The sequence below is a fragment of the Phyllobates terribilis genome, unplaced genomic scaffold (assembly GCF_046119375.1).
Source record: "Phyllobates terribilis strain yellow unplaced genomic scaffold, ASM4611937v1 Scaffold_7__3_contigs__length_470593459, whole genome shotgun sequence".
In the NCBI taxonomy this organism is placed as follows: Eukaryota; Metazoa; Chordata; class Amphibia; order Anura; family Dendrobatidae; genus Phyllobates; species Phyllobates terribilis.
This window is the reverse complement of record NW_027362767.1, coordinates 408045972-408065389: the sequence shown is the minus strand read 5'-3', so window position 1 is coordinate 408065389 and position 19418 is coordinate 408045972. Positions and strand designations below refer to the sequence as shown.

At 45.6% G+C, this 19418-nt stretch overlaps 1 protein-coding gene across 2 annotated transcripts; it reads right to left on the bottom strand.

The window, feature by feature from the left end:
• Positions 1-354: 354 nt before the first annotated feature.
• CAPNS1 (calpain small subunit 1) lies at positions 355-13508 on the bottom strand. 2 transcript variants are annotated; one of them, XM_073641712.1, is made up of 11 exons: positions 13362-13508; positions 9545-9676; positions 9328-9361; positions 6712-6801; positions 6543-6600; positions 5630-5694; positions 4718-4786; positions 4071-4149; positions 3327-3443; positions 2148-2206; positions 355-657 (listed from the first exon to the last, which is right to left on the bottom strand). In XM_073641712.1, exons 2-11 carry the CDS (start codon positions 9661-9663, stop codon positions 631-633), a joined length of 717 nt encoding a protein of 238 aa, XP_073497813.1. In that variant the 5' UTR covers positions 9664-9676; positions 13362-13508; the 3' UTR covers positions 355-630. The 2 variants fall into 2 exon arrangements, with proteins under 2 accessions (XP_073497813.1, XP_073497814.1); XM_073641713.1 differs by having other exon boundaries at positions 9545-9672; positions 13362-13500.
• Positions 13509-19418: the final 5910 nt, after the last annotated feature.

The window sequence follows — 19418 nt, the reverse complement described above, 5'->3', positions numbered from 1 at the left end:
AGAAGAATTTTGGACTTACCTGCAGCTGGAGCTTTTTTTTTTTTTTTTTTTTTTTTTTTTTGCACATTTGCCTTCCGAAGTGCTTCATTGTGTCCCGTGCTTCAGGACGCTAGAGCACAGGTGAGCTGGTGTCTCCCCTTATTACACTTAGCAAGTGACCTGATAATCACCTAGAGGGGCGATGGGAAGAGCCGGCCAGGGGCAGCACCGGATTAGTCTTGTCTCTGCCTATGGTGGGATACATTACGGTCCCTATGACTTCTATGAGCGCCGTACAGTTTTCCATGGTCGCTAAGCTAAATCGCATGACCGGTCGCTGGCGATGGGCGACATACAAATAAATCATTGCAGAAATGAACTGGTTGGATTTATTGTCATTCACCTGGCATTACAAGAAAGCATATAAGAGCAGAAGCATCACACAGAACATGGTGCCAGCGGGTCAGGTGCCAACCACCGCTGACCACACAGCTCACAGATTCCAATATTAAAGTGAAACTTTTTTTTTTTTTTTGTCTTTTTTTCCTAAAGTTTTTCAAAAGGTAAGGAGTGTAAAAAAAACAGGCATGTATACAGCTGGGACAGAGGGGAGAGTCCTTCACAGCTCCATAACGCGGCTCTTCTCCTGGTTCATGAATACATCGTCAGTTGCAGCCACTGCAAAAAAAAAAAATCAGAAGTGTGAAGCCGCCATCATACTGCACAGGATCACAGATGAGGTTATTGAAAGGGATTGTCCAGGTTTATAAAAAGCAAAGCCACACTAGGTTGTGTGCAGAATTATGGCTCGGAATCATTCACTTCACTGGAGACTAGCTGCAATACCAGACGCAGCCACTGATGGTGGTGGAGCTGTTTTCCATTTCTTGACAAGCTATCTAAGAGTCACTACTAGAATTATGGTATAAGGGCTTAATCTGACAAGATTACGGTTCACTTTTTTTGGAATCATTCTGTCAATTGTTTTCTATTTAATCATCTGCTCACAACCGAAGTGATCTGACACTGAGCCACCAGCATTGTGTGGGGAGGGGGTTACAGTCTAGACTTCAAAGTCTAAGGAAGGATCAAAAATCAAACGATCGGCCTTGGCAGGCGCTGCTTGCTCTTAGAACGGCAATGAGTGTCTACCCAATGCTGGCTATGCAAAGCGCAGCAGACGAGATTAGTTTGTTATCGGATGCTGCGCTCTGCATAGGGGGCCAGTGAGCTGACAGAAGACCGTATTGAATCAAGTGCAGTGCAGAGCACATGCCCCCTGGGCAATCCAAGCTACCCCATAACCTAGAGCAACATTTTACCAGCACACACATAAAAATGCAGGCCATTGTAGGGCGCCCCGGCTGCCATTGTGAACAATCAATTAAATGACCAGAATTGGAGCATTCTGGCCTGTGGACTAGGGTGTCAGCCGTACCTCTGTGACCCCTTGAAGACCCTGAGAACAGAGTTCTCTTAGGAATCTCTCTTTCACAGTGTCTCTTCCAACCACCTGTGTTTTGCTGTAAGACAGCCCCATGCTAGTGAATGGGTCTGTGCAGGTCAATGTGGTGGGCTGGAGAGAAAAAACTGTGGAGTCCCAGAAATCACCTTCAAAATGCTGCAGACCCTTAATTATGAGGTTCATCGAGGGCCCCCCCCCCCCCCAGTCAGGAAGCAATTGCAAATCATAGCCTTACTTTCTGTTGCAGGAGAAACTACCTCTTTAAAGGGTTATTTGAAGAATTGAAAGTTAATGCTACTCATAGGTACGGGGAGATAATGTACTGATGGCTCAGACTCTCAGTAATCAGAGATTAGTTGGAGTAGAATGGTGTGGAAGTGCACATGCTTGACGTTCACTCCATTTAATTGTCTATAGGACTGCTGGAGAAAGGAGAGTACAGTTCTCTGCTATTACCAGCGTCTCACAGACAATGAGGTTGAGCATGTGTACCTTCATTCCATTCGCCCGGAAGTCTAGGTATAGGGATCGGTGGGGACCCAGCAGTCAGAGTCAGTAACAGAGTGGGGGAGGGGATAACATTCAATTCAGGGAATACCCCTTATATCATTCCATTTCCATGGGAAAGTGTGAGGATTGCAGAAACACCTACATCCGCAGTCTCCGGAATAAAAAAAAAAAAAAAAACACGAAAAGCTCTCACCTCCTGAATGGTCACCCTGATCTTCCCATCTCCATCTTTATCCAAAGCTTTAAAAGCACCTGGAAAACAACAAAGTGAAGTATGATTACACATTGCCATCACCCTCATCCAGCAAAGGGGGACGCGGATGGAATCCCACCACTGGTTTTTGGATTTCATTTTCACGCCATTTAATGTTTGTAAATGGACTCTACAGGTCAGTATGCTTACTGTGATACCAAACTTGTATAGGTGGGTTTTTTCTTTGTAATTTTTAGTATTTTTGTGGCTTTTAATAATGTAAAAAAAAAAAATGGTTTGTGTTGCCATTTTCCCGAGACTTATAACTTATTTTTCTGGAGGTGGATCCGTGTGAGGGCTTGTTTTTTGTGCTTAATGCTGTAATTTTTATTGATACCACAATTTTTGGGTTCATTCATTGAAACAATCACTTTTTATTGCATTTTTTTGAGGAGGTAGATGCCATTTTGGAATTTAATCCCCCCCTTTTTACCTTATGGGTTAAATAAATTTATATATTTTGATAAATCCGTCTTATACAGACAGGGCGATGCCAAATAAAGCATGGGAGTCAAACTAACATTTCACTTTAAACATTTTAAAATATATATTTTTATATTAAATATTCACTTTATTTTTTTAGTCCCCTTTGGGGACTTTGATGGTTCGCACTATATTGTGCGTTACATAGTACAAGCAACAATCTGCTATGAAGCTCAAACTCGCTGTGTACGGAGCAGGGCTAATGACTTAAAGGGGTTGTCTAGGATCTTTATGTAGGATAGGTCACACCGGTATGAGATCGGCGGAGGTCCCACATCTGGTGCTCCCCCACCCATCAGCTGAAAAGTGCTCTGGCAGCAATAGGAACTAAGTAATGTATGGGGCAGAACACAGGAGTCCAAACGTGGGACCACCTCCAATCATCAGTATGTCAGCCCTGGACAACCCCTTTAAGGTGCAATAAAGTATACGAGTATTTAATAAAGCAAACAGGAGTCAGGAAAGACAGACGCTATGCTGTAAAGGAGCGCTCCAACCCCCTATCCAGAAATGACAAATGTTGGATGGCTGAGGACTGGCCGCTGGCATCATCTATGGTACGCACCAAACACAAGGCGGCAGAGTCTTCCCAGTGATGTGAACGTCCCATTATCCCGTTAGTGTGGTATTACTTACGGAACATGGCGTCGAGCCGCACCAGACAGCCGATGTAGTTGTCGAAGTCCATGTCCCCTTTCTCGTCGGAATAACGGCGGCTGATCATCTGGTACAACTGGCCGTTCAGCTGGAATCCTAAAAGAAGGGATGGACTATGTAATATGGTGATATCTGTAATGGTGGACGGTCTCCGCAATGATTGCTACCATCTAGGCTCGAGGCTCACTCCCCAAAATAATGATTCGTACCCTACATCAGATGTCAGGGGAGAATTCAGAGACCTTAATGCACACGAATACGAGCTAACAGCCAGCTCTGGTCACTGCTATAAGAAGCTGGTGCCCACCTAGTGAAAAAGCAATGGATTTTCAGCTCCGTATTAACTTATGGGAAAAGCTGCATATACAGTGTCAGCACAGGGCATGAGATATGTATAGATCGTGCTGTGAGATATCTCCACAGCGTAAATGGACTAGAGTTCCACGCGGCATCCGCCCCCACCCTGCGCCCTCGCAGCGGGCATCCGCCCCGCACCCTCGCAGCCGGCACCTGCCATAACTATACAATGATGTAAGAAGGGGGTTAAGAATGGGGAGTCAATGGATAACAGACCTCCTGCTACAGAAGCAACTAGGACACTGGACGGGGAAAAATGAAATCGGCCCCCTTCTTTTAGATGGTAACACTTATACGAAGTTGTGAATGCAGCCTCCTCTGTCACTACCCTGTGAGAGGGTAGGAGTTGTAGTAACTACCACCCACCTGCTGCTTGGAAAGCCCCTGGGAGCTCATTGCCGTTAATTGTTCCCGATCGGTCAGCGTCATATCTCTTGTAGATCATCTGGAAAAGTAGAAGTGGAAAAGATTTATAATACCCCCCTCAGCCACTGCAGAACCTCATAATACCCCCCCCCCTCAGCCACTGCAGAACCTCATAATACCCCCCCCCTCAGCCACTGCAGAACCTCATAATACCCCCCTCAGCTTCTGCAGAACCTCATAATACCCCTTCAGCCACTGCAGAACCTCATAATACCCCCCTCAGCCACTGCAGAACCTCATAATACCCCCCTCAGCCACTGCAGAACCTCATAATACCCCCCTCAGCCACTGCAGAACCTCATAATACCCCCCTCAGCCACTGCAGAACCTCATAATACCCCCCTCAGCCACTGCAGAACCTCATAATACCCCCCTCAGCCACTGCAGAACCTCATAATACCCCCCTCAGCCACTGCATAATCCCATAATACAAAACATTAGTTCAATGTGCACAGGAATCTCTCCTTACTCATGTAGATGCTGACCCTTCCTGTCAGTCCTCACAATGTGCTCATTACTGCCCCCTATAATCACTGGATAGGGCAGAGTACCCGCCTGGTGCGTGATCATTCTGCACTTTTCCTTACCTGCCATTTCTTGATGTTGTTCCACAAGTACTTGAATTCCTCAAAGCCCAGTTTGCCGGTGCTGTCGCTCTGTACGGAGGGGTTAAGGCGCAAACATCTCACCCATCACCGCTGCCTCCGTGTACACTACAGTACGAGGACTATCAGGTATGGGAAGTCATTATATAAACGTCCAGACTAATGTCACCAGGATTTGTATCTGGTTTTGCAGCGCAGCACCCTTGAAGAAATTGGAGCTTGTCTGCAATACCAGACAACCTGAGGACAGGTGTGTTGCCGTTTGTGGAATAAAGCACTGAATAAATCCCTAACAGTGAGACACCTATCAAAGCTTAATGCGCAAGGACGCCCCCTAGTGGACACTGCCCTCTAATAAGTGTAGAAAACGAAGTTAGTGATCTCAGAAAATGGTGACACAAAGTAAAATATTTCTTTTATGAAGTTTGGAATTTTTTTTAAACTACTAAAAAATATGTATATATTAAATTAAAAAAAAACAAAACATAAGTTTGGTATGGCCGTAATCGTACTTCCCGGGAGAATCGTGTCGCTAGGTCATTTTTACCGCACAACAAAAATGAACCCCCCCCCCCCAAAAAAAAACAATGATGGAATTGTTTTTTTTTCCCCAACTTGGAATTTTTTTCAGTGTATTATATGGTAAAATAAATTAACTATACTTCGCCTCAGAAATAAAAAAAAACAAGCCTTCATACTTCATATGGAGACGTCGGCAGAAAAAAATAATAAAATAAATTAAAAATAAAAAATGGCCATCTGATGTGTTGTGGGAGAGAAGGATCGGACATGTCGAATCTAAGAGGGAAGATCAGCCACTAACAGAGGACTTGGTGGGAGTCGGGAGAGATGGACGGCATTGGAGCCAGTACACGGGACGCTATGTAAGGATACGTCCATCACGGCGACCATACTGCGACATGAATCGATGCTGAAGCCGTCCGTCTTCAGGTCCTGATCTGTAAGAACAGAGGATCACAACGTCACTATTGGCCCGGCCGCGTCTGTGTGCAAATATAAGAGCCGACATTTACATGTGGAGAAAGAGGATCATCACCGGGATTTACATGAGGCTCAGCATGGGGCAACCCCAAATATGAAAGGGCCATTCCCCCTGCCAGGACATGCCATTACTGTATCTAATTGGGTCTCAGCCATGGACCCCGAGAATGACGGACGCACAAAGCCACCCGGCCGTGCAGGGACCCGCAGCTGGTACTGTTCACCGGCATGGACAGGTAACCATCGTGCAGGGAAGGACTAGGAAAGGGCACTGTGTCTTCTTCATTTTTAGAATCGGTGGTGTCTGAGAGCTTGGACCTCCACAGATCATAGAGTGATGGTGTACCCTATAAGTGAGATTATCCCTTTGTGTCGCAAAAAAAAAAGGCAGAGTCTTAAAAGGTTTGTCCAATCCTCTCAATATTTTTTCAGATGCCATAAAAGGTATGACCGATGGTGGTCCTACCGCTGGAACCCACAACCATCTCGAGAACAAGAAGTATGATGGTGTGGGTCTCAGCCGTAGGACCACCATCTATCTCCAGAGAAGCTCTGACTGATGGTGGTCACACAGCAGGGTCCATTGTCAATCTCAAAAACAGAAAGGAAGATAAATGGTGGTCCTACAACAGAGACCTTATAGATCGAGAAGAGTCCCACCTTATGTGCCGCTGTCAGTGCATGGCTCTTCTAATTCACTTCTATGGGAGTTGCAAATGCAATTTTTGCATGTCCCTAACAAATGAATGACTGATTGCTAATAGTGAACCCCTAATTGGCGCCATAAACTCTCTCCAATACTCACGTCGTGCAACCACTTTGTTGAGAATTCCCATCAGTTCAGAGGGGCTGACCTCCATGTCCTGGAGAAACAGGAGTCAACGTTAAACATTGTTCAGTACTGAGCACCCTCCCTGTGACAACACAGACGATCCCAACTCTGGAAGACGTGCCAACGCGCGCCCGTGACTTACATCACCGGCCAGCTGGCTGAAGAGCCGACGGAACTGTCGCTCCTCCTCGCTCTCATTGGATTGAATGACAGAAACGTGGGTCCGCGGGGGCTGCGAAGAGAAAGGTAAAATTAGGTGGTCGCAGACCTGTTCTAGTCCACCTTCTAGCCGGCTGCATAGAAGAGCATAATCTCTTGATTTCTGTTATCAGTCATTTTGGGTTCTTCCATTAAGAAGTCCCTGCTCCAAAATATACAGTGGTATAAAAAAAGTGTTTGCCCACTTCCTGATTTCTTCCTCTTTTGCATGTTTGTCACATTTAAATGTTTCAGATCACAAAACAAAATTCAAATATTAGACAAAGATAACACAAAGTAATCACAAAATGCAGTTTTTAAACTAAGGTGTTTAGTATTAAGGAAAAAGGAAATCCAAACCTACAGGGCCCTGTGTGAAAAAGTGATTGCCTCCCCCTTTATCACATCTTTGTGAAGCGGAGTTCAATTTCGCTAGCCACACACAGGCCTGATTACTGCCACACCTGTTCTCAATCAAGAAATCGGACCTGCCTGACAAAGTGAAGTAGACCAAAAGATCCTCAAAAGCTAGACATCATGCTGTGATCCAAAGAAATTCAGGAACAAATGAGAAACACAGTAATAGAGATCTATCAGTCTGGAAAAGGTTATAAAGCAATTTCTAAATATTTGGGACTCTAGCGAACCACAGTGAGAGCCATTATCCACAAATGGCAAAAACACGGGACAGTGGTGAACTTTCCAAGGAGTGGCCGACCGACCAAAATTACCCCAAAAGCACAGCGACGACTCATTCAAGAGATCACAAAAAACCTCACAACAACTTCCTGAGAACTGCAGGCCACAATTGCCTCAGTTAAGATAAGTTTTCATGACTCCACTATAAGAAAGAGACTGGGCAAAAATGGCATTTATGGCAGAGTTCCAAGAAAACCACTGCTGAGCAAAAAGAACAAAGGCTCACCTCAGTTGTGCCAGAAAACATCTTGACGATCGCCAAGACTTTTGGGAGAATACTCTGTGGACTGACAGGAAAAAAGTTGAACTTTTTGGAAGGCGCATGTCCCTGGCGTAGAAGTAACACAGCATTTCAGAAAAGGAATATTATACCAACAGTAAAATATGGTGGTAGCAGTTTGATGGTCTGGGGCTGTTTTGCTGCTTCAGGACCTGGAGGACCTGCTGTGATAAGTGGAACTATGAATTCTGCTGTCTACCAAAAAATCCTGAAGGAGAATGTCCGACCATCTGTTCATGACCTCAAGCTGAAGCGCACTTGGGTTACGCAAAAAATAAGCCTTCACCCGGCCCCAGATCCGGAAAAATGGGTTTTTTTTTTAAAGCAAACTTTCGATTTTTTTTCCCCACCACTTAAATAAAAAAGATCCTATACATGTTTGGGGTCTACGAACTCATAATGACCTGGAGAATAATGATGGCAGGTCAGTTTTAGCATTCAGTGAATGTGGTAAAAAAATAAATAAAAAAAAAAAACACATCTGTGGTATTGCACTTTTTTTGCAATTTCACCGCACTTGGAATTTTTTTCCCGTTTTCCCGTTCACGATATGGTAAAACCAGTAATGTCGTTCAAAAGTACAACTCGTCCCGCAAAAAATAAGCCCTGACACGGCCATATTGACCAAAAAATAAAAACGCAATGGCTCTGGGAACAAGGGGAGCAAAAAACGAAAATGCAAAAACGGAAAATCCCAGGGTCCTTAAGGGGTTAAAAAGGCGGTTCATGCTCGGAAACCCTCCAATGTGGCTGAATTACAACAATTTTGCAAAGATGAGTGGCCAAAATTCCTCCAGAGCGTTGTAAGGACTCATTGCCAGTTATCGCAAACACTTGATTGCAGTTGTTGCTGCTAAGGGCGGCCCGACCAGTTATAGGTTTAGGGGGTGATCACTTTTTCACACAGGGCCCTGTAGGTTTGGATTTCTTTTTCCCTTAATAATAAAGACCTTCATTTAAAAACTGCATTTTGTGGTTACTTGTGTTATCTTTATCTAATATTTTAATTTGTTTTGTGATCTGAAACATTTAAGTGACAAACATGCAAAGGAATAAGAAATCAGGAGGGGGGCAAACACTTTTTCACACATGGTACATGGTGTGCAACAAGTTCCTCAAAAGGGGTTTTCTGTGAAAGCAAGATCGATGATAACTTGCTGACTGCTGGGGGTCTCACCGATTGACCCCCACAATCCCGGGCTCTGGAGTGCCCAGTTTAAAAAGAGCAAAGCTCGCACGTGCCCACCAACGTCCAAAGACCATCAACCTAATGGTAGAGTGCATGGGTGACCATCGTATTCAAATGGGACTTTCCAGAGCCCGATATCATGGAAGACACAGTGGTGGGACCCCCAGCGTATCACCCTACAGCAGAGGCTTAACTGTCAATCACAGCCCAGCTCTGTAGATCATTGGGGCGATCATCATTAAGTAATTATACATTAAGAGCCACTGAACACTCGCTGGGTCCACAATTTTGGTGGCCTGTGGCCAGTGTTATGCCAGATCCCAAACATCTATGATGGCTAGTTATGAGCGGGACCACCTTTGTGTAATTAAGGGTATGTAGTGATCACTCACCGGTGGTGTTGGGTTGTAGTTTGCAGCTGCGTCACTGTAAAAAAAATACAAACCCCATTACTACATCTATGTGAATGTAGGGTGATAGGACACAAGAAGCACTAATATAATCCTCCTGCAGAAGGCGCTGCAGCCCTTGCTCCGATCGACTCCAGACATAGTGAAATTTACACCACGGTCAATCACAATGACTATTCACCCGCACTGTGCCACCTACCTGAGAACGTTGAGAATCCCTCCGAAGAGTCCACTGCCACCTCCAGCACCAAAGTAGCCTCCACCGCCACCTCCTCTGCCGCCACCGCCGCCCCCCATGTACTGATTGATCAGGAACATTGTTGCAGTCTACCTAGACGTGAAACAAAAACATTCCGACATCAAAGGTCTGCATAAGAGCTGCGTACCTAAAACGGCTTGAGAATTTTATTAAGCATGATCACTAGCAAAGTTGCTTCTTTATTGACCCAGAGGGTCCTCAGGGTCATAGACTTGAATGGAGCAGCAGCCACTCTGGGCTAACAGGACCTATCCAGAGGACTTGTTTAGATTTTATTACCCCTTTAATAGGAGGTTACAAAACATTACATTAACGAACCATTCTAGTAGAGGACCGGACCTTTACCAAGGGGTTGTGGCTCACAAGATCCTCTGGGGCGGGTCTGTAGGCTGCTCAGCATTATTACCCTGTGAGCCAAGCCCCATTGGTAAAGACCATAAAAAATAGCGATAAATAAAAGGCCCAAATCTCAGCAACCGTGTGGCGGATTTACAAAAGAAAAGAAACAGGAGAATAACAGGAATAAAAAAGGAGCAAAAACTGGCCACTTCTGATCTGGTGACAGGTCCCCTTTAAAGGGAACTCCATATAATATACGGCCATAGGGGGCACACATACAGAATGCTTGAATGCTGGAACAGAAAGATGAAAAATTCTGGCAACCCCCATTAATCTTAAGGGAGTCTGTCAGCATCGACTGACTGTTCAAACCAAGTATAGGCGCTTGGTGCACCCTTGGTGTGGCTGAACATTTAAGTGCACCTTCGACCTACTTATTTTCCATCTTTCTCCGCTTTTCTCTGGCTCTATAAAGCCAGAGCTGTCAATCAAAGCAGAGGGGGGGGGAGGGGGTTGGGTGGGTGGAGATGGATGGAAAACATGTAGGTGGGAAGATGCACTTAAATGTTTGGCCACACCAAGGGTGCACAGAGCGCCTGAGATTGGTTTGAACAGTTATTCTGCGCTGACAAAGTCTCTGCAAGAGAAAGGGTCAGTGGACCGATGCCACAAACACTTAGTTATACGCATTGGATTAAAGGGGGTTGACCAAGGGTGGTCAAAAAGTTAATTAAAAAAAAAAAAAAAAAAAAGCCATTCAAATCCGGATAGGTGCTGCTCCTAAGTACGGCTGTGGGCATCCCTCACAGTCTGCCGGCTTCCTCCTCCTCCAATCGATTTTAGTTTTTGACCTCGCTGTACCCTTAATAAAGTGTCATAAAAGTAGTGGACAAACCCTCTAAATCTTGGCCAGCCTTAACAATTTTGTCAAATGTGACAACCACCTAACGTTCAAGGGGTGCATGGCTACCCAAGATGGTGGCGGGGATTTTAACATGCCCTATCAATCCTTAGTTCGCATGGAGACGAGCCGCTGTCAGTGCTCTCTGGTATCTGCTGACTGACTCCTTGCTCCATTTGGAGAACACATGCACACTCAGCAGAGCCGAGCGTACGTGTGTGGTCGGGAGGGGTCTCGTGTAGGGTCACCTGACTTGCAAAGATATTTAACAGGAACAATCAAAATTGACCGTGCGGAAATCTGACCAATGTTCATCATCTTTAAGATCAAGCTGATTGTCGGTGGCCCCAATACCTGGGTGAATGGAGACGATCTGGGCCCGGATCCTTCTGCCATCGCTGTGTAGACACGGACCCTCCCTCGTCATCACTTCTGTACAGTAAATACAGTGCGCTCGCTGGAGGAACCGGTCGGACAGGTCTATGATTCAGGGGCTGATGTTGGACAGAAGTAAAAGCTGCCCTGCGGCGAGGTGCAGGCCGACGCCGATCCCCTGCCGCAGAGCGCGGAGGGGACGACGCCGATCCCCTGCCGCAGAGCGCGGAGGGGACGACGCCGATCCCCTGCCGCAGAGCGCGGAGGGGACGACGCCGATCCCCTGCCGCAGAGCGCGGAGGGGACGACGCCGATCCCCTGCCGCAGAGCGCGGAGGGGACGACGCCGATCCCCTGCCGCAGAGCGCGGAGGGGACGACGCCGATCCCCTGCCGCAGAGCGCGGAGGGGACGACGCCGATCCCCTGCCGCAGAGCGCGGAGGGGACGACGCCGATCCCCTGCCGCAGAGCGCGGAGGGGACGACGCCGATCCCCTGCCGCAGAGCGCGGAGGGGACGACGCCGATCCCCTGCCGCAGAGTGTGGAGGGGACGACGCCGATCCCCTGCTGCAGATATAAGGCAGCCTATAATGTCACACACACCGACGCTGATCCCCTGCTGCAGAGCGGGGGACGACGATGCTGATTCCGGGGCTGACGCTGATCCCCTGCTGCAGATATAAGGCAGCCTATAATGTCACACACACACACCGGCCTGGCTGGTTTGTTAGGAATGTGTAGGTGTAACCACACCCTAATAAATGTCAGACACACCACCCCCTGGTCACAAATCGGCCTGGGGGAAAATCGCACTCCTATACATTGAAGATAGAAGAACTGGAAGCTGCACGTGATAATGCATGAATGAGCCGGTGCGGAGAGTAGGGTTGGTAGTACATTGCATGATCTCACTAGTCCAGAGTGATTTCTAAGAACAGGGGAAGTGACAGCTGCAATGTGCACAGGATGCCAGCGATAGGTGGGGCGCGGTGCCTGCAGGCCGAGCACTCAGCAGTTATTGTGCATGCTAGCAGCCAGCGGAGATCAGGGGCGGCTGGAGACTGTTGTGACGTTCATCTCCAAGTATAGAAAGATCCACAGGGCGACAAAGTACAGCAGCTCCGAGTGGAGGTTGCCCATATCATGATTATGACACATGGGGGGGGCAGTCACCCTCTACTGGTGGGGGCTCCGTCATCTGTACAAGTTGGTTATCACTGAAGCCTTGCAGCGCTGGGGTCCTGGGTTCAAATGCCACCAAAGACGACATCTGCAAGAAGTTTGTATGTTCTCCCCCTGCTTGCCTGGGTTTCCTTTGGTTTCCTCCCACACGCCAAAAACATAGTGATAGGGAAAGTAGATTGTGAGCCCCAATGGGGACAGCGATGATCGTGTCTGGAAAGCGCTGTGGAATTATTGGCGCTATATAATGGTAGCGCAGCACACGGCGCATTCACTTGTAGGATCCTACCCAAAAGACAGGTGTAGAAAAATGACAGGGGAGGTGCAACAGAAAAGGGGAACAGCACCTGCTACACTGTAACGACACTCCTCCATACTGAAATAGCAAGTGCTGCACACACCAGAGGTATACACAGCGCTGCACACAATTATATCAGAAAGCCGCGCTCAGCGCTTTCTAAAACTGACATAATGGGGAGAGAACGAACATTCATTGTGTTACTATATAATGAAACCCCAGTCCCATTTATATATATATATATATATATATATATATATATATATATATATATATATATATATATATATATATATAATGGGACAGGGGTTTCAGAAACTGGAAAACCCCTTTAATTACACCTGGAAAGTTCTCTGTATGTATATGCGTAGCTGTGTGTATATTGTGTACATGCACATACAGACATACCTGTACACTGTGATAGATAGATAGATAGATAGATAGATAGATATACATACACACACATCTCAGAGGTGTAACGTACATATACACACACACACACATATGTATGTTACACCCCCCCCCAGACCTGTTATACCTATGTGTATGTATATAGCACAGTATACAGCATATCTGTACGTGGAGTGTATAGCACAGTATATATGTATGACGTGTCCCCCCAGTATTCGGTGCTCTGTAGTGTCCCGGTCCCGGTGCTCTCACCTCCCGTCCGCTGGTTCCGGGCTCCTCTTTCCTCCTCCGTTCCGGACAGGGCGCGGCTGCAGGACTGACTTAACGCTGCTGACAGCGGGGACACGCCCACAAGCATGACCACGCCTATAAGACACGCCCACTCACTGCATCTGCTGCTCTGCCACCGCCATCTTTGTGGAGACCATTGTCCTGTATTCTGTACACATAATAGTCTTCGACAACATGGCCGAGGACTGCAGACACTGACACCCTGTGTATGATGTTTGTTCTGGGCGTCGCTGCAGTGATACTGCGGGCAGAGAGCTGAGATCTGCCGGCTCCACTCCCTCAGCTTCTGCCGTCTCATGTGTCCCCGGGAATAGAGCGACTTTCACCTTTAACTCCTTCATGACGCGGATAATTTCTGCTTCTGATTTTTTCGGTTTTTCCTCCCCTTCTTCCCGGAGCCATACCTCTTTTATTTTTCCATCCCCATAGACATATGAGGGCTTGTTTTTTGTGGGATGAGTTGTACTTTGGAATGACGCCATTCATTTTACCACACAGTGTACTGGAAAACGGGGAAAAAATTCCAAGTGCAGTGAAGTTGTGCAAAAAAAAAAAAAAACCCGCAAAACCCCAAAATTCCCCACCACTTTCACATTGATGCCCTATCCTACAGATAGGGCATCAATGTATGATCGGCCGGGGTCCATCACGCAGCACCCCGCCGATCAGCTGTTATCGGTGCCAGCGGCGGTTGCTGGCCGGAAGTCCTTACCTGCGGTGCTTGGCCATCCATCTTTAGTGGCCACCGCAGTGTCCTGCACGTCCGCCTACCATTGAATTGAATGGGAGGCAGATGTGCAGTAACAAGCCCCGGCCACTACAACTTGATGGCCAAGCACCGCAGGTAAGGACTTCCGGCTACGGATAGGGCATCAATGTGAAAGTAGTGGACAACTCCTTTAATGTAACCTGTGATCGTCCCATCGCTTGTCATCGCATCGCCGTAGCGTCACTGCATGTAGTAAAAATCGCGTTCTCGTTTGAAGAACGGCCACAGGCAGAATTTCCAGTAAACTCCGTAATGATAGGAACAAAGATCTTCAACTGATCCCAGCTGTCATAGCAATCACATCACGGACGCCGATGAGCGTATGGAATGGCGCGACCCCATGCCAATAAGTATTACATGTCACTGTCAGAGTATGACAGCAGCATTTAACAGGTTAACAATCGCGTGGGGAGCTCCACCTGTAATTGTTAGAGGCAGGTCCTGGCTGTAATACACAGCCATCACCTGTCGGGTATGGGGCTCACTGGGGTGAGAAGAGGGGGCCCCGCGCTCTGAGGTGCCCACCCAGAGTTACCCTATACGCTACTGTAACTGTATCGGCATGCACAGCTTACCGATACAGTTATACTCTGCGGCAGAAAAGGGAGACTCGATCTGCTTACGCTGCCACGCGACCGCTATGGGGCCCTTGTGCAGGAGGGCTCCCTGCCAGTCATCGCAAGTCCAACTGTATTGGCTGGATGCCGATACAGTTGAAAACAATGATGAGACAGGGAGCAACACGATCCTTCTATACTATATAGAGGCCTATGAGAAGTGCATTACATTAAATGGAGGACTATGGGCTGTGCATTAGACTATATGCAGGACTGTGGGGAGTGCATTATACTATATGGAGGCCTATGGGGAGTGCATTATACTATATAGAGGCCTATGAGGAGTGCATTATATGGAGGACTATGGGATGCATTATACTATATGGAGGACTGGGGAGTGCATTATATTATATGGAGGCCTAAGTGGAGTGCATTATACTATATAGAGGCCTATGTGGAGTGCATTATACTATATAGAGGCCTATGTGGAGTGCATTATATTATATGGAGGACTATGGGAAGCATTATACTATATGGAGGACTATGGGTAGTGCAGTATACTATATGGAGGCATATGGGGACTGCATTATACTATATGGAGGACTATGGGGGGTGCATTATACTATATGGAGGCCTATGGGGTGCATTATACTATATGGAGGCTATTTAGGGGGCCATCATACAGTGTGGGGATTACAATGTGGGAGTAAATGTGCGTTTTTTGTACAGTGTGGGGGCCATCATACAGTGTTGGAGCCATCAAACAGTTTGGGGGCTACTAAGGGGTCAGTATACTGTGCGGGAGCATTATATTGTGTACAGGAGAGCATCATACTGTGTAGAGGGGAGCTGTACATGTGGGAGACTCGGGACTTTGTTAAAAGTTAAGTGGGCAGCTATCGTTATAGCGGAACTAGAATCATAGAATCATAGAATCATAGAATGGTAGAGTTGGAAGGGACCTCCTGGGTCATCTGGTCCAACCCCCTGCTCAAAGCAGGATTCACTAGATCATCTCAGACAGATGTCTGTCCAGCCTCTGTTTGAAGACGTCCATTGAAGGGGAACTCACCACCTCTCGTGGCAGCCTGTTCCACTCATTAATCACCCTAACTGTCAAAAAGTTTTTTCTAATATCTAATCTGTGTCTCCTCCCATTTAGTTTCATCCCATTGCTTCTAGTCTTTCCTTGTGCAAATGAGAATAAAGATGATCCTTCTACAATGTGACAGCCCTTGACATATTTGTAGACAGCTATTAAGTCTCCTCTCAGTCTTCTTTTTTGCAAGCTAAACATTCCCAAATCCTGCAACCGTTCCTCATAGGACATGGTTTGCAGACCAGTCACCATTCTGGTCGCTCTTCTCTGAACTTGCTCCAGTTTGTCTATGTCTTTTTTAAAATGTGGTGCCCAAAACTGTACACAGTATTCCAGATGAGGTCTGACCAAAGAGGAGTAAAGACCGATAATGACTTCACGTGATCTAGACTGTATGCTTCTGTTAATACATCCCAGAATTGTATTTGCCTTTTTTGCTGCTGCATCACACTGTTGACTCATGTTCAGTCTATGATCTATTAGTATACCTAAGTCTTTTTCACATGTACTGTTGCTTAGCTCTATTCCTCCCATTCTGTATATGCTTTTTTCATTTTTATTGCCCAGATGTAGTACTTTGCATTTTTCCCTGTTAAAAACCATTCTGTTGGTTGCTGCCCACTGCTCCAGTTTATTTAGGTCTTTTTGAATCCTCTCTCTCTCTTCTCTAGTATTAGCTATCCCTCCTAGCTTTGTGTCATCAGCAAATTTAATCAGTTTACCCTCAATTCCTTCATCTAAATCATTGATAAAGATGTTGAACAATACAGGTCCCAGGACGGAGCCCTGTGGTACCCCACTTGAGACATTCATCCAGCTGGATGTGAAGCCATTTACAACCACCCTTTGAGTCCGATCACTAAGCCAGTTATGAATCCACCTAACAGTTGCCTGGTCCATTGCATACTTGGTCATTTTTTCAATAAGGATGATGTGAGATACTTTGTCAAATGCTTTGCTGAAGTCAAGATATACTATATCTACAGCATTTCCCTGATCCACCCAGTCAGTGATTCTGTCATAGAAGGAAATTAAGTTAGTCTGACATGACTTGTTAGTTACAAACCCATGCTGACTCTGGTTAATCACTTCATTCTTATCCATGTACTTACATACATGTTGTTTAATAATTTGTTCAAAGATCTTTCCTGGTATAGAAGTCAGACTCACCGGCCTATAGTTCCCTGGGTCCACCTTCTTCCCCTTTTTGAAGATAGGAACAACATTTGCTCTTCTCCAGTCTTCTGGGACTTCTCCTGTTCTCCAAGAATTTTCAAAGATTATGGAGAGTGGTTCTAAAATTTCTTCTACAATCTCCTTCAGTACTCTGGGGTGTAATTCATCTGGACCTGGAGACTTGAACTCATTTATGTTAGCTAAATATTCCCTCACAATCTTTCTGTTTACTGATAACTTGGATTCCTCTATTCCTTTAAAAGGACAGTGAAGATCAGTTGATGTTACATTTTCTTTCTGAGAGAAAACAGATGCAAAATAGGAATTAAAAAGTTCGGCCTTCTCAACATCCTCTCTTACCATTTCTCCATTTTCATCCTGTAAAAATCCTATAGCATCTTTGACTTTTCTTTTACTTTTGACATACCCCCAAAATCCTTTTTTATTGCTTTTGACATCTCTTGCAAGCCTTAATTCATTGTCAGCTTTAGCTAACCTGATACGTGCCCTGCAGGATCTGCAGACTGCATTATAATCTTCTTTAGATATGCCTCCCTCTTTCCATTTAATAAACATTTCTTTCTTTCTTTTTAGCATGTGTTTAAGTTCTGTGTTCATCCATCCTGGTTTCCTTAAATGCTTCCCATTCTTCCTACTTTTCGGGATTGTTAACGACTGTGCTTTGAGAATCTCATTTTTAAAAATTTCCCATCCTTCCTGGACATTTTTGTCCTTAAGGACATCCAGCCATTGGATCCCTCCTATTCTCTTTCTGAGTCTCTTAAAATCTGCCTTTCTAAAATCTAACCTTGAAGTTTGAGTCTTCACATGTCTTTCTCCTCTAGTTATCCAAAATTCTATAATAGCATGATCGCTGCCTCCTAGGGTCCCAGCCACCTTTACCTCCTCAACCATTTCCTCCCTGTTTATAAGAATTAGATCCAAAGTAGCAGATCCCCTTGTTTTCTCCCCTACCTTTTGGAAGATAAAGTTGTCAGCAAGAGAGGATAAGAATTTGCTTGACCTGTTAGTTTTACTTGAGAGAGATTCCCAACAAATGTCTGGATAGTTGAAATCTCCCATGACCACTACGTCATATTTTTTGGAGAACTTGGTCATTTGATACATAAAGAGTTCATCCATATCTTCAGCTTGCCCAGGTGGCCTGTAGTAAATGCCTACAATGGTGTCCTTTCCGTTGTTCTCTCCTTGTATTCTTACCCAAACAGTTTCCACAGAACTCCCAGTCTCTGAAGCTTCAATCTCTGTGCAGATATACGCTTTTCTAATATACAATGCAACACCTCCTCCTCGTTTATCAAGTCTGTTTCTTGCAAATAAGTTGTATCCTTTTAGCCTTTTATTCCAATCATGTGTATCGTCCCACCAAGTTTCAGTGATTCCAATGACATCATATTCCTTTTCCTGCATTAGTAGTTTCAATTCTCCTTGTTTGTTGCCCATGCTTTGTGCATTTGTATAAAAACATTTTAGTTTGTGATTGGTTTCTCTTCCTCCCATATTTTTATTATTTAGATTTTTTTGTCTTTGTTCTTCTTTTCCACTTCCAGTAGCAGAGATCTCAATAGTATTTGTCAGCTGTATGGCTTTTTCTGGCCTTTTGCTTCCCTTCCCACATTGTTCTAGTTTAAAGCTCTTCTGATGAGTGTAGCAAGGCGACTTCCAAATACATGTTTTCCAGTCTTCGTAAGGTGCACCCCATCTCTAGCAAGTAGTCCATCATATAGGTAATTCATTCCGTGATCCAGAAATCCAAATCCTTGTTGACGGCACCATCGACGTAGCCAGTTGTTCACCTGTAGAATCTTATTCCACCTCATTGTTCCATGGCCATCCACTGGGAGGATGGATGAGAAGACCACCTGCGCTCCCAATTCTTTCACTTTCTTGCCTAAGTCTTCAAAGTCACTGCAGATGGTTTCCAGGTCCTTTCTTGCGGTGTCATTTGTCCCCACATGTATTAGCAGGAATGGGTAGTGATCTGTAGGTCTGAAAAGTCTTGATATCCTGTCAGACACATCTTTAATTTTTGCTCCTGGAAGACAGCACATTTCTCTTGAGGTTATGTCTGGTCTGCAGATAGCGGCAGATAACTCAGGTTATTGTGACTGTCAAAGGAGCACACAGAGGGCATTATTACTTTATATGGGGCACAATGTGGGCACTGTTTTGTAGCTCACTTACACACGGCATTACTATATTCTAGAGGTTTGTTTTACCATCTAGAGGGCACACAGCAGGTGCAGTAATAGGGACACGTACAGCAGCTGTGGCTCAGTATTGGGGTATCAGCACGATGAGGAGTTTGTGCAGGTTGGGAATAGATGGGGACGGTGCTGGAAATGTGAGAAGCCAGATGTGTCTATTTTATAATTTCTGCAGATGAGTCTTGACTG